We start from the raw sequence: 15072 nt of genomic DNA on the forward strand, positions 1-15072 counted from the left end.
TACTATTAGTGCTAGTAACCAATCTACAGTTGATGCCATGTATCCTAATAATATCTTTTGAAGCTATTTTTTGCTTCAAAATGGGATAACAGTGTAGGGGGGAAATCCCTTATAGCTAGGCTTCTGTTTTTGTCCCTTCACTTTTGCCTACCCTCAGGTAGCTTGATTCACATTCTCCCTTAGGAGGGATTAAAAAGTAATTTCTAATGGGAACATTGAAGCCATTTAGAATTCTAATTACAGATTTCTAATTATTTTTACAGTTTTGACCATTTCTTTAGTGATCTGTTGGTGTTTAAAGTGTTGCTTTTCTCAGTATAAAGAAATAATTGTTAAAATACTTCCTGCTGCCAAGATCAAGCAATAAGTAATTGATTAGAAGGAAAGTTTGGGGAGGCAAATTCTGTCTCTTGCTCTTCTGGATATCCTGGTAGTAGAGGGAGAGTAGTGTAGTTTGTAAGTGAAATGGGAGGAAGTTTGGTTGAGGAGCGTGATGGCATCGAAGAGTGAGAATAAACCTCAGTTGGTTTGCTTCAGGTTTGAGTGCTTAATAGCAGATCTTGGTAATTTCTGATTTCTTCAATCACTTGTGAAGTTTTAATTTGTCCCTATAAATAATAATTTTAGAGCTTTATATAGTTCAGAAGAAAACTGCAGATCCTTCTAGCTAGGGCTGCTAGGTTGGAGCTTTAGGTGTGTGTGCCATCTCTGCTGTGACTCAGGAGTTGGAAATGCAGGAGATTCGGTCCTTGGTATAGATACTTTTTTTTCTAACTGTTTCATTCTGTATGTAGTAAGTTAACTTCCAAGGAACATATACTTGCTGTTTCTTATGTGAGGTCAAATTCTTTCAACTTTGATGTGTATCACTAAGATGTATCCATTTTATCTGAAAGGTGCGTCCTCCCCATTCATGATACTCTGTTGTACCGGTGCTTGTGACCTGCCCCTTGTTTGATACAAAGTTCCCTGGCTTTTTTTTTTCCTGAGATCAAATAGTTCAAATTGTTTCCTTCTTGCTTTTATCATACAATTATAAGCTGCTTTCCTTTTTCTCACTTGCCATCACTAGGGTGATGCTAGGTTTGTAAAGCAACCAACTCTTCTGGTGCTTGTGTATTTAATTCTGTTACTTTAAACATTTGCAAAGGGCATTTTGCAGATTTTAGTTACTGCGGTGTTTCAAGGGGTGATTTGCCTAAAAACTTAGCAATACATTTAATTTTTAAAAATAAAAGCACTAGTAGTGGTATTAAACCATCGCAAAAACTTTGCATTTGTTGAACAAAAGCAAATTTTGAAGTTGGAAGCATCAGTGGCTAGACAGCAGTAATGATACTCATAAATAGCAAACAGATTGTAAATGTTCTCTAACTTTTAATGTCATGTGTTTCTGCTCTACAAAGGTATAATGAGATGGAGAGCACTCAATAATTTTTTTATTTTCAACTTGCAATCTGAAGTAACTGTGTAAATGTTGCTGTGTTTTCCAGACTACATTTTATAAGAAGATGAAGAACAGAAAGCAATGTGTTCAAGATACTGAGGATCAGAAGCATGAAGGCATGGAAGGTAAAGTTAGAAAGTGTTTTCAGAATACAAAAATGCACGAACTCTTCTTCAAGCAATTTTACTCTACGTTATTTTCTCTGAATAACAATTGTTACCACCATTTTTGTTTTGCTACTATAATTCAGCAAGTGGAAAAAAAGAGAAGAGACAGGAAATATGGGGACCCCACAGGCCAATGAAAAATATTATGAGATAGTGGTTATGTTTATACTTCTTCCAGAACAAGCAGCATACTAATTGAGAGTGCAAATGTAAAATTTAACCTTCACAGCTTAGACTTGAATAATATACTTCAATATTTACACACACACAGACTTTACCTTACAGTGCAGAAATATTGAGTCTTTTCACTGCTTTATTATTCAAATCTAGAAGGACTTTTTTTTCAAAAACTGTCAAAAATTCTCAGTGTTGGCATTAATAATACCAGGTGAAGAAAATGAAGAAGGCTGTTCCTGTTCTACTTTATTGTACGACGGCAACACGTGCCCCATCTGTCTGAACTGCCTTCTAGAGCAAGAGATTGGTTTTCCTGAGAACTGCAGTCATATCTTCTGCATGACTTGTATTCTTAAATGGGCTGAGGTAAGACTGAGAACCAAGGTGTGTGTTTATTTTTCAGTGGAATGTATTGCATTTAATACAGATATTTTTTAAGAAAGTTACAGATTCTGACTTTCCATGGAAGAGTTTCAATGTTCAGCTTATAAATAGATTGTAGAAAACTTTCTCCTTAGTGCAATGAAGTGTTTTCTTTCATTAGACAATGTCTTACTAATGGTTACTAGAGAGTAAGGATCAGTAAACAATCTGGTGTTGGCTCTTTTGGAAGATCAGACAGTATTATGTCCATGCTGTAATATTGCAGTGTCATTAGCTTAATCTTACTTTGTGTTATCCCGTATGCTGTTTGCCCATTTTACTAGAGGCCACTGCTTGGTTTCTTTGCAATATCTTTCCTTTGAAGTAAATTTTGATTTTGGTTGCAGTATATCCTTTAGAAGGTTGGTATCACTTGTATGTATGTATGTATATGCAATATGCTTATTTATTGTGGAAGTTTTTTTACTTGCTATATTTTTAACCTTATTTATTGTGTTACTTGTTACTGAAGGCAGACAGTAACATAAATCACTTTCTGAGGAATTTATATGAACTTCAGAGTAGTAAAAAAAGATTATTATATGAAACTTGCTTTAGATTCACAAACCAGATAATAAAGTTTCCTGTTGCCATATTTTGCAATTGATTCATTGCAGTCATTTTATTTATAAGAGAACAGGAACTTCTCATCCACAGTTTTACCCTGACTTCCTTGGTGTGTTGCTATAATGACAGCTGAGAGGCACTAAAAAGTGACATGCACATGGAAGCAGTGCAGTGCATGGACAGCTACCTGCTGGATTTCAGTGTGTTCACATTGTCATTAAGCCCAATGAGGAAGAGAAATTTTCTAGTTCTGAAGAGGCAGTTTAATGATATGGTATTTTTCTTGTCTTGTCAGTTTATTTTTTGTGGCCAGAAGTGCTATCCAAATAGAATAAAAGTGACTGCTCTTAAGAGTTGACAGGTAAAGTAGATGTGATGCCACAAAAATGATGTGAGGGTGTTTCAAAATCTATGTAAGACTCCTGCTGCTTTTCATTAGTGAGGTCTGATAGGTAAAACCTACCAGGCTTCTTCTTCTGAGATTACTTGACATTTTGGCCTGTTGAGTTCATGGAACTCCATTGCCTAATCTAGTAGTTTTAATTAAAAGTAAAGGGGCAAAAGAAGAGTTGAAAACTGGATGGCATATGTTCAGAAGCTTCAGCTGTGAGAAACATGAAGTTTTATAGATGGAAATGATAGAAACATAAGCACGTGGCTGTTTGAAACATGCTGATGCCACGTACTTTTTGTCTGCTATTAATATTTAGTAACTAAATGTTTGTGTTCTTTTTTGAGAAGTGTTGCATAAGGTTTAGCTTTCTCTGGTGGTTCTTGGTTGATCATAACTAAATAATTTACAAGTAGTCAAATTCAAGTCACAAATTTAAATAATAAAGATATAAAAATTATCTACCGTTGAAAAGTGTTTAAAATTCTGGTTAAAGATTAAATATTTTTATTGGGTATAAATAAATTGGTTTTAGAAACACTGTTTTCCTGTCTTAGTGCTGGAGAGTAACAAAATAGAGAATAAGATTATTGAATGAAATTAAAAAAAAAGGAAGCTAATGTTCACATCAATCAGCATGCTCTTTTGTATATCCACAGTTGTGCTCCGTATACTTAAAGGCTGTGTTCGTGTTAGATGTTTCCTCTGTTTTTCTGTGTTACGTCTGGACTTCAAAATATAACACGAGTATAACAGGAGAAACTACTTCTTTAACTGTGGTTTTCAAATTGTTCATAATCATCATTCTTCTGAGAGTTTATGGCTTTTGTATATAACTGTTTAGATTCTAATCAAAACCAGAGTAGTTTAGACAGATGGTAAGAGTTTGTTTACAGTTCTGCTCCCTCTTCAATCTACAGGAGATTTTCCACATTGCAGCTGCAGTCAGGTGTCTGGTACCAGCATATCTTCTGTCTGCAAGCAGCAGCCATAACACTTTGAAGATCTTGCTTTTTAGGAAGTGAAAGAGAGAATGTAGATACACGTGCACTTAAAAACCATGTATAAAAATGGCCCTTATTCCATGACGGGCTAAAAAGAGATAAAAAATTTGCCACAGAACAGGTCTACTGTATTACATACTGATGAATAAATCTGAGCATTTAGTTTCAGAATTAAGTATCAATACAGTTCAGTGTTGTATTTTCTTTCCCTTTGAGGAAATGTGTCTAACTGCTAAAAGAAAAGTGAGGGGCAGACTAAGAATCCCCACTAAGAAACTTGTCTTCTGATTAGCTATTTAAAATGCCCCTTGAATTGTTCTACTCTTTTTGGCTATGTTTATTGTAGTTAATTGTGGCAGCTGAGAGTATTGCTGTGCACTAAACTCAGTTGCCTCTACTGTTAAACTCTCCTATGCTATTAGAGTGTCATCTTGTGTGCCTTTGGCCATGCTAACCAGTGCTCTCCCAAGCACTGCTGGGCAGCACTGTTGGCAGACTGCTGGGAGCCATTTTTGGTTAGGCACCTGAATATTAACCTAAATGTGCCTCAGCCTGGGCCAGATGTCAACCACTTCTGTAAACGGACATGGTGTAATTTACTAATGAAGACTTTCAAGCTTGAGGCTTTGTATTTTAGTGAGGCTATGTTAGAAGATCATAAAAAGTAAAAGGCACTGAATCTGGAGCTGAGGTTATTGGGCACGCCCTTCAGTGGGAAAGTGGAAGGATAGCGTAAGTGAAGGGTTGCTTTCAGTATAAAGAACGTGTACATGATAAAATTATTCTACCCACATAACAGAGAGGAAGCTTTGGCTATTTCTGTGTAGGAAAAAAGAGGGGGAGGAGGAAACCAATAACAAAAATCCCCTATCTGGAGTCTTCAAAAACCATGGGTACAGTTGTTTTACACCAAGGGAGGTAATTACATTAATGTGTTTCTCTTGTCTATAATATCACTAGTAGATTAAAACTAGTTGGGTTAAAACAAAATTTTTATCTATTTTTTTTTCTGATGAACTTGTATTTCAATGGGTATGCACATATGTTCTAGATTATAATAATTGGTTCTGAAAGAATTTAAGTAAAGCTAATGCAAAGAGAAGTTAATTAGGCATCTGTGGCAAACATGCACAAAGCAGCTAAACCCAACTCATCTCAGAAAATTGCTTTAGCAGCAATAGTATCTTGCCTGTATTCATTAGATGAAAACTCTCTACTTTTATTTTGTATTCTATTCTAAGAAAACAATCTTAAAGTAGAGACAATAAACTTTTCTGTAGGCTTTTTGACTTCCCTTCTGTTCTTCAGAATGCTAATAAATGTGGTGGAGTTTTCTATCCTTGCTTCTCTATCAGTTCTTCTTAAGAACTATCATGGGAGAAGAGTGTTAAAGCAGTGTGTTGTCTGCATTATTACAATGTGTAAAAGACATTGATTTCGGTGATACTCACCTACTAAGCTTATTTCTCTCATGCTCTGGTCCTGGTTTCATTCACTCATTTTTCCTCATCTGGAAGATTTGAAAGTGGAGTATGTACAGCCATAAATTCTCCAAAGCCTTGGAGCATATTCAGGTAGGCTCTCTACAGTATCAGTAGTTGACTAAATAAAACTAAATAAAAATTATTGACTAAATAAGTTGGCACAAAGAGCTGCCTTGCATTAAGTTTCTAGCAGTTGTTATTAGATGATGTGTTCTTAAACTTCCATGTTGTGTTGTTAGAGCAGTCATTGCCTTTGTGCGAGTACAAGGTCTGGATCATTGACAATATGGGGTTTGCTACTGCACGTGTATTTTTCTGAGGATAAGGAGAGTTACCTTATTCCAGTATGATAACTGGAATTCTTAAAGTGTATTCTTTCTGATCTGGATTCCTTCTGTCCTAAAGGATATAGGAAGGAAAGAGCTTACATGGCAACAATCTCCACAGTGATCTGCAGTACAGAGCACTGTGGGAAAGAGAAAGATTACATTAATGAACTACATTGTGTCCAAAGAAACACAATAAAACTTTATTGTTCAACTATATCCAAGGTGGTATATATCAGTGCATCGGAGAAGTGATGTACAGAAAAATGGTATTAATCAAATCCTTTCAGTGTGGAAGTCTGTGTAAGTGTTTTTTACTTTGACTTCCATTTCTTCCAGTAGTGCTAGTGTGTCAATACAATGACATGAAACTTGTCAACACTTTATGGCAATTTTGAATTGGAACTTAAGAACTAGCCAGCTGTGTGGTGTAGGTAGAAAGAAGAGAGCTAGACTTATAACTAGGTAGTCTGCTGACAAGGTGTTAAAATAGTAATCTGTCCTGATGGACTCTGCATCTTTACTATCCGTGAATGATACTCTGCACTCCCGCCAAAAAAACCTCTTGTCAGAAATAGTGCTTTCCTAAAGCATAACTACCAAACCTTTAATTGTACTTGGTTTTTAAAAGTAGACTGGAAAAAAGTTATCTTGAGGTTTTTGCTTCTGGAAAGCAGTGCATTTTCTGATGTCTTCTCCTTTCATCAAAATGTGGAGAGGTGCTTGTCACTACATGTGGTGTAGTGGTCTCCCTTTTCACTGAAGTTGGAGGTGGAATTGTGGGCATTTTACTCTTATTATGAGATAGAGTGAAATATTCAGACATTGCTTTTATAACTTAAACCTTGCTTTTAAGCCTGAATTTAGTTATGAGAATCTGGTATTGTTTGTGTTATTTAACAGGTTATCTAATAAAAAAGCAGTAAGAGTGCAGGATCGTGTTTCTTTGTGGATCAGCTTTTCAGTACAGTAGTTGAAGAACAGACTATTATGGGCCACTTGAAATAAAAAAAATTAGGGGGAGGGATTTACTGCAGCAGTTTGAATTCCATACTTGCATCTTTTTACCTCATAACATGGAGATTGATGAGATGGGGATATCTGCCAAAGTTATTTTATGTTACTGAAAATTCTCAGCTGGAATATAGTGACTGCTTTTGCCTTCTTCACTCAAATGCTGTTTGAAGTGGTGCAGTTAAAGTAAGGGACAATTACTCCTTGAGTTTAGAGATCACAGTTTTGTGGTGCTGTAACAGTTACAGGAATACTGAAATTAGGTTATGCCTGTGAAGCTGAAGGAAGATTTTTTTTTTTTTTCTAGAAGGCCATAAAAACCAAATAAAATACTTTGAAATTATTTTTTTGAAAACTTAACAACAAACACACTCAAGCTCATGGATAGCTTTTCAGGACTTGCAAATTTTTGTGAATGTTTAAATATTTTATGAAGTGAATTCTTAAGATATCACAGGATAGATGAAATCACTATGGAGTGATCCGTTTTAACATGAAAACTGAGTAGTTTGGTATGGAGAGTAAACAATCAGACATTTTGAAGTGTGCTGACCTACTAGTCTATTTTTCCAAGAGAACAACTATTGAGAAGAAAAGCAAAGCAAGTCACAAATACCGGCTTTGAGGTTCTAAAGGTACTGATGATTACGTTACATTAAATGTTCTGATTTTTAAAGCTATGCGTGAAGCTGTGGTTCTTCTAAGACTGTGACACATTTCACATCTTTTTTCCCTTGTGCATAATAAAAGTGATAGTTGCTCCCTGGACTTGTTCCATCTCAGCATTTTTTTTTTTTTTAATATTTTCCCCAAAAAGGACAGTTTACATTCAGTATTACTTAGGATACTGCCTAAAGAGAAGCCTCAGAAGAGAGAAATTGCTGATTTGCTTTTTATGAAGAAGGCTCAACACCTTTGTTACTGAACCAGGTTCTCAAAAAAGATTAGAGATGAGTAAAAGGCCACCACTCTTTATGATTGCTTCTTGTAATAAATGTAGTTAACTTTTTTAACCTTTTTTCCTTTCTGTAGCAGTACAAATCCATCTTGCTGTTGTGAAAATGGGACAGGGAAGTTTGGGTTTTTTTCCATTTAAAAGGCTGGGTTTTATTTGTTAGCAGACAGGTGGGAGCTAAAGCATGTTTAGATAGAAGTAATCTTTAGTTTTCTGTGGGGTACTACACAGTTGTACTCTGCTGAGGAGCCTGAGGGTGCATGTGCCAGTGTCCTGAGTTTACTAGAATTTCTTTGTTATAATGTTGCAAACTTACAGATAATGCTAAGGCTATAAAAAGCAACTGAGTAGGAGTGGAAAGAGCATGTGATGTTTCTGAATATATCTGAAGCTAATGGTAGCTTTTGACTCTTCCAAAATGTCTCCTCCCTTTCCACTGTTGTATATAACTGTGTTTAGTTGTTAAACATTTGTCCAGAAGAACTGAACACTGACCGCTTTTCCGGTGGAGCAAAAACACTTGTTATTTGGATTGCTGCTAGTAGCACTTAGTATTCTCTGATACTTCATTGCAATGAATAAACCTAAATTACGGTGTCTTAAACTTGGGAACGTAACTTGACATACATGTGTAAATTTGATGTAGAAAGAGATTGTATTCTTGGATAAACTTTTCAGCTAAGGTGAATCCTGAAATGAGAATGAAAATGGCTAAGCAAATTAACTTCCTCCTACCTGTCTTTTACAGTCTAGTATATCTAAAAATCAAAGTATGAACCTTGAAGTTTGCAGCTGATTCAGCAACCACAGTACATAGCATGTTATCAAATACCCCAGCTGAACAATACTGCACTGCTATGTTACTGTGAGTTAGCTTTACCTTGACTACAGGACAAAAACTGTCTTCATGATCTGAGTCCTTGAGGAAATGTCTTAATGACCCACTATGCTTTTCTTAGCCAGGGCCATGACACTGCAAAGAGCAGTTAGGATAAAATGTTAGAGCATTGAAAGGATAGGTAATGGCCTTAACTTACATTCTTGTTCAACAACTTGTTCATGAAACTACTCCTCGAGTCTCATTTTGTTTTGTGTGATGTTTGGCTTTGGTTTTGTTTTGTTGTTTTTTTTTTTAAATCAGTCTAATTTGGTTCTGTCTACTTCAATTGAAATCAGAAGCTCAGAAACTTTCTGATTGCTTGACATTTGGGGGCTGGTAGGTGAAAAAGAAGCTGAGCACTCTTTGAAATTGAGAAAAGAATAGAATTAACTGGAAAATTAGAAACCCTGATGAAAAGACAAGACTGAAGTTCACCACTGAATTTCAGGGCAGAGTTCCTATGCAGGTTTCTCACAGCTGCTTGTGTAATTCTAATACTGCATTTTGCTTGCACAAGTAAAAATACCCTGAATAGCTCTCTGAAGTGCGGATATGTCTCTCGAAGGCATACAATTCATATAGTGGTTCTTGTTCAGCAAGTGAATTAGGGCTGGAGGCTCACTGTGTGTTTTGGTTGCTTTCCTTGTTTTAGAAGTGTTTTGAACTGAGCCTCTGAAGGCCAGTGGAATTAAGGGGGGTAAAGGGAGCAATAAATAAAAAGGTGTAATAATGACAACAAAACCTAAGGAATAACCCCCCTTCCCCTGCAAACACATGTCTGGAATTAAAATGAATAAACAATTCTCTCACAGGAAAAAATAATACCCAATATGGATTTTTCTGAAAGCAGATTCCCTACGCGATCCAGTTTGGGTGGAGCTTCAGTTGAAGCTTCCCTATATGGTTAATAATGTTTTATTGTTCTCTGTGTTCATGTGTTTTATCTATATAGTGTGGCCTCAATAAGAGGGCATTTAGCTGATAAGGGAAAAACAATAACTCTGTTTCCATCAAACTGTAGGGTAAAGTAGCTTTCAGTTCCCTTTTCTTGGAAAATGATTTGTAAAACTGTAGTTGTGTTACACATGGGGATCTGTTCTCAGCTGACTGCAAAAAAAGAGATGTGGTATGGTCAAATACATAAGCAAGATAAGGGAAAGTGTTACCCTGCTTGCTTTTAACCTTACCAGTTTTGTGTTTTGGGGGATACACAACCCAACACACTTTCGGTTGAAAATAAAATTAAGAAAATAAGAGCAGTAAGAGATGAAGTCATGCTTTTCAGCGTGTTATCAACATTAATCCAAATATAATCCAGTATCAACATTGAATCCAAAGCACTGTACCAACTATGAAGAAAAAATGAATTGTCCCAGCCAAACTCAGGACACATTTTGGTATAAAATCAGTTACCTAAAAAGCATTAAAAAATTAAAAAATTTAAGTAGCTTGATGTCAAATGCTTTCCTTTTTTGAACACAACTTGTGTTACTTTCTTGTTTCCTTTAGATTTTTTCTCCAAGGAGCAAGCTGCTTATATGAAACAAAATACTGAGTGTATGGATAATGTGTCCAAATGCATTCTTACTGTGAACAAGGTGTGATTTTGTGTGCTTCTGTAAGCTGCTGTAATAGCAAATGCAAGTATAGAAAAGTAGGCCTTCTCTTAGTTACAAATTTTGTAATAACAGAAATAATTTTTCAGACACAGGCTTCATGTCCTATCGATCGCAGACCATTTCAAGCAGTGTGCAGGCTGGATGCATTGAACAAACAGATAAAGGTATGTTCCAGATTTACTTTCTTAAATAACTTCAGTTGTAGGAATGTCAGAGTTATGCTGAAGCCTTCTATTCACACATCTTGTGTTAAGTAGGCTTTCATAACAAAATAATTGTTGTTTTAATGCTTCTGTTATGTATTTGAAGCTAGGAATTATTCTTAACTATTTTTTTCAAAGCAAATATTTACAGTAGTAATAACAATCATAAAGCTGCTGTTGCTACTTTCTAGTATCTTTGAGCTTTCCTGATATATCCAAGAATAAAAATATAGTAATTGGTCTCAAAGTGATTTTTAAACTAGTTTTTGTAAGCATATGCTATACCAATTACATGCAATACTGCCTTCTTTTTTAGCTAAGGTGAATCTTCTGTTTTCACAGCCTGCAGTTCCTAGACAAAATCACATGAAGGCACGAATAGTCACTTAATGCTGTGCCTTGTTTGACCTAAATATCTGAATTTTTTCAGCTTTCAATTCTTCTGAATAAAACTGATGTGAAGAGTAGTTTATCAAATAGCAAAGGCTGTATCAAAATACAGTTTGAAAGGTTCTCTGTTCATAGAACTGCCGTGTAAGCAGGTGACCAGAGAACAAGGGTCCTGCTTTGAAAAAGAGGCAGTGGAGCAGTAGGGATAGGTGGAATGTGTACCCAGAAGTGCAGACACAGAAGTGCAGACACAGTGGTCATCATCAGCGACACCATCAGGGCATTGACAGCTTTCCCTTTGTGGTATTCAGAATTAGAATGCTCATAACTTCAGGAGGTGTGTTAAAAACCAAGTTTTGGGAACGAGGAAATACCAAGTATCTAATGCAAACAATTGCAATGTAGCCATTGAAGGAACTTCATAGTATGAAATAAAAATTGTGTTGATTTCTTAGAATTTTTAATATGTGGGAAAAACCCCAATATTGTATAAAATCCAGAAGTTATTTTCGTCAAGAGGAGAATTTGATGTGTTTTAAATATGAGAAAGCATGTGAAGTTGAGTGGTAGTTCAGCATTTTCCTCGTATCTTCTGAGCAACGGACTTAGTTTAAAAAACTTAGCTTACAAATTCTCAGTGAAAGATAGTGAATAGCTTTGGGACACTTGCCATGGTAGTCTGAATGGAATTTTGGGAGTTTGTGAAATTAGTATGCGTCTCCAGGCATTGCCAATATAATGCATCAAGATGTAGGGGTTTTTCCATTTCGTGAAAAACAAATGAAAAAAAGAATCTGCAAACTGTGAAATCAAAATAGTGAGATCTGAAATGGTTTCTAGTCCTTCTGTTTGAGCTTATTTTCTGTGTAGACTGTAAGAGCCTTTGAGTGAATTTAAAGCCCATGTGTAGTGAGATTTTAGATTCGATTGACTTTATTTTACAATACAGGTTCAGGTTAAAAAACAGCAGAGGAAGGAAGAAGAAACCTGTGCCTGCAATAAGGAAACTTATAGCCATATGAAGATGAGAAGTTTTGTGAGGTTGGTCATCCATGTAGTTTCAAGCATTTGAACTGGAATATTTAAAATGTATAAAATAACCTGTTTTAAAATGTACAGCTTTCCAGTCTTTTCAAGTCAAGAACCAATTTTATTCTGATGGGTTTGGGAGGGAACAGTGGAAATAACATTTCTGTTGTGAGAAACTTTATCTTATCACATTTGCTGCATTGTATAAGGGGAAACTCAGGATTACACGGGTGAATTTCACTAAATAATGCTAATCTAATGTCAGTGTTTATTGGAATGGATGAAATATACAGAGTTCTTGAGATTGAATGTGAGGCAGACTTCACTACAGAAAAGAAAATAAATAAAATTGACCATTATAAATCATCATTGATTTTGATGTTCTTAAAAGTATTTAGGGAAGCAGGTCTTGCCATGAAATCAAGCAAAATTGAGCATTCATATTTAATACACAATATTAACTTTAGTGCAAATAGGATTTCTTTTTCCTTTTTTTTTTTTTTTTTTTAATCTCTGAGCTTTTTGAAGAACTGTAGCTTTTAATATATGGAAGATGATATTCGTGATGCAAGTTCAGGTTTTAATAGCAGTTAGAACTCGGTTTATGTGCACCAAACAAAAATTTCGTAAAACGGATTTTGTTTGGGTGTTTGAAGTGTTAACTTTAATATTCCCAGAAATAACTTTTGTAATGTCTTATGTTGATCTTGCAGAAGATCTGTATGTCCAGGCAGAGGGCTATTAACAGCAAAATTAAGTAAAGTTGTGAAGAAAAAATACAGTAAGTTGGTATTTGTCTTCTATTTTCTAGAATTGCTGTGTTTTATTGAGGAACTCTAGAATTTCTGTTCTTGGTGTGCCAATTTAATTTTTTTTAATTGCTTACATTCGTATATAAACCTTAAGTACCTAGTAATAGAAGTGTGGCACTTTTAGAACAGAATTGCAGTATGTGGAACTCCTGTTCTTATTTTACTGGAAAAATGCCTCTTCAATTTCAGTCACAAGTGAAATGGATTTAGTTTCAGCCACAAATCATTTTCTGCATCAAGCAGTTGGAAAACAGCTAATGACTAGGCTTTATTCACAGAAAGCTTTTTGGTGAGAGTTCAGACACAAGCAACACTTAGGTGTATTTTGGACTGCCACTTTGAGGGGCTTACTTAATAGGTACTTTTTGCTAAGTCTGTTCTTAACTTAGGAAAGTAACCAAATATCCGAAGAGGTAAAAACTGCTTGATATCTAAAAAGCTATTGTGAAGGTGCATGGATTTTCATTTTACTCAGTTTTTATGTAAACATTGTAAATGCACTTGAGGTACACATTTTCATTAACCTCCCATTGCATTAATGATTTTAACAAGCAATCAAGAGCTAATATTCTAAAGTTAATATTGAAGTTTTGTTTCTTATTCCACACAGGTAATATTTTGTATGACAAACGAAACAAGAAAGCTTTGTCTGAGAAGATAAATAAGGTTGGTTCTGATAAGATTCAAAATTTATTATTTTGTCTCTTTTTGTCTTGAAGTACTTAGAAAATAGTGTTAGGTTATACAAACTTCTTTCTCAGATTAAATTTAGTTTTGTGGTGGTAAATATTTTCATTTAGATTAGGATGTTACATTATAAGATCCTGAACCCTGTTTTTATCTGTCTTCATCAGTGGAAAATGATTTCAGCTACAAGCTGTCAGCCAAGCACCACTGTATGAAGGTTTTCATTATTTACATGAAAATACATAGGTGTAATTATCTAAGTAACTTGTTATGTGAATAAGCCATAGACATTATAGTTTGCATCAAGTTGGGGTTTTTTTAATGTGAGATTACTGACAAGAGTGTTTGTCTTTCAGTTTTCTTTTTTATTTCATAAATTTTAGCCTATAAACACAGGATCACAAGATGCCAAAGTTACAAGGAGCTGTAAAGACTCATTTCATTTCTACCATCCCTCCTTTCAAAAATACTTTGTGTCTCTGGGACACAAGTGTTTGATCAGTGCTTTCTTATTCGTAGTTGTATCAGTATATGTATTTGCATGAAATAGTTTTTAATTCTGAAGTGTAAATGCCATCATTCTCTATCATTCTGTCTTACATGAATTCTGAAAATTTGGAGGAAAAACTAGGTTTGGGTTCCTGCTTTGCCTACTGCCTTGTTTCATGCAGTGTAGGGGCTGAGTTGTCACTTTTGTTTGATGCTTGTTACACCATAGTTCTCAGGGATATCTTTAGCTCCAATTTTCCCCTTCTAAGTCATATATTTAGAAATTTTGGTTCTGTTATCATGTAAACTTAACGGTACCTTTCAGAGGGTTTGAACTGGAAAGATAGGGCTTAATGGTAGATCAGCCTCTAATTTAACTTCATGGTTTTAAATATGAATGCTTTCATATTTAGCTTCACTGATTTGTTGTCTAGTATTTAATGGTACCTTGTTGCAAAAAAAAAGTGCATAAACAAAAGGAGAACCATTATAAACCTTCAGAGGAGGTACAGGGCTCAATTATCCAAGAAATACTCAAAATTTAAAAGAATGCAAAAGAAAGCACTGATGTACTAACAACTGCTTCATAAGGACATTTGTAGAACATCTGGATAGCTTTTCTAGATGGAGGGAGAAATGTTAGTGTTCCAAATTCATAGTATTCTTGAAATAAAACTTAAACCCAACAATTATTTCAGGCAAAACTTAAAATTTGTACACTAATGAAATAAGGCATGTTCCCAGCAAAAGCAGCTCTCTGTGCCAGAGTTTGATGCAGCATATGGATAATGACTGCATATTGAGATACATATTTTTATATATCCAATTATGAAGTTTAATTTTCATTCAGGAAAAAAGAAAAATAATGGGAAGAGTGTAAGTTCCTGTTTTAAAATACCAGTCATAGGGAATGAACAGGAATGTTTTAGTCAGATTTGAGGTGGCGTGAACCCTTTAAGTGCTCTGGCAGAAATGGGTCAGTGTAGTTAAATGTTTCAGTCTGGTAGT

General features: G+C 35.2%; 1 protein-coding gene across 4 annotated transcripts in view; it reads left to right on the forward strand.

Moving 5' to 3' along the window:
• SCAF11 (SR-related CTD associated factor 11) overlaps positions 1-15072 on the forward strand; it is a 47372-nt gene that overhangs the window by 13672 nt on the left and 18628 nt on the right. For all 4 annotated transcript variants that reach the window (XM_027892902.1, XM_027892901.1, XM_027892899.1 and 1 more), the window contains exons 2-7: positions 1494-1572; positions 2003-2157; positions 10541-10618; positions 11997-12088; positions 12790-12857; positions 13499-13554. In XM_027892902.1, the coding sequence (XP_027748703.1) occupies positions 1512-1572; positions 2003-2157; positions 10541-10618; positions 11997-12088; positions 12790-12857; positions 13499-13554 (510 nt within the window). In that variant the 5' untranslated portion in view covers positions 1494-1511. The remainder of the gene's footprint in view (positions 1-1493; positions 1573-2002; positions 2158-10540; positions 10619-11996; positions 12089-12789; positions 12858-13498; positions 13555-15072) is intronic.

Source organism: Empidonax traillii, unplaced genomic scaffold (assembly GCF_003031625.1).
Source record: "Empidonax traillii isolate 1590-97213 ecotype Southwest subspecies unplaced genomic scaffold, ASM303162v1 scaffold374:size1477467, whole genome shotgun sequence".
NCBI lineage: Eukaryota > Metazoa > Chordata > Aves > Passeriformes > Tyrannidae > Empidonax > Empidonax traillii.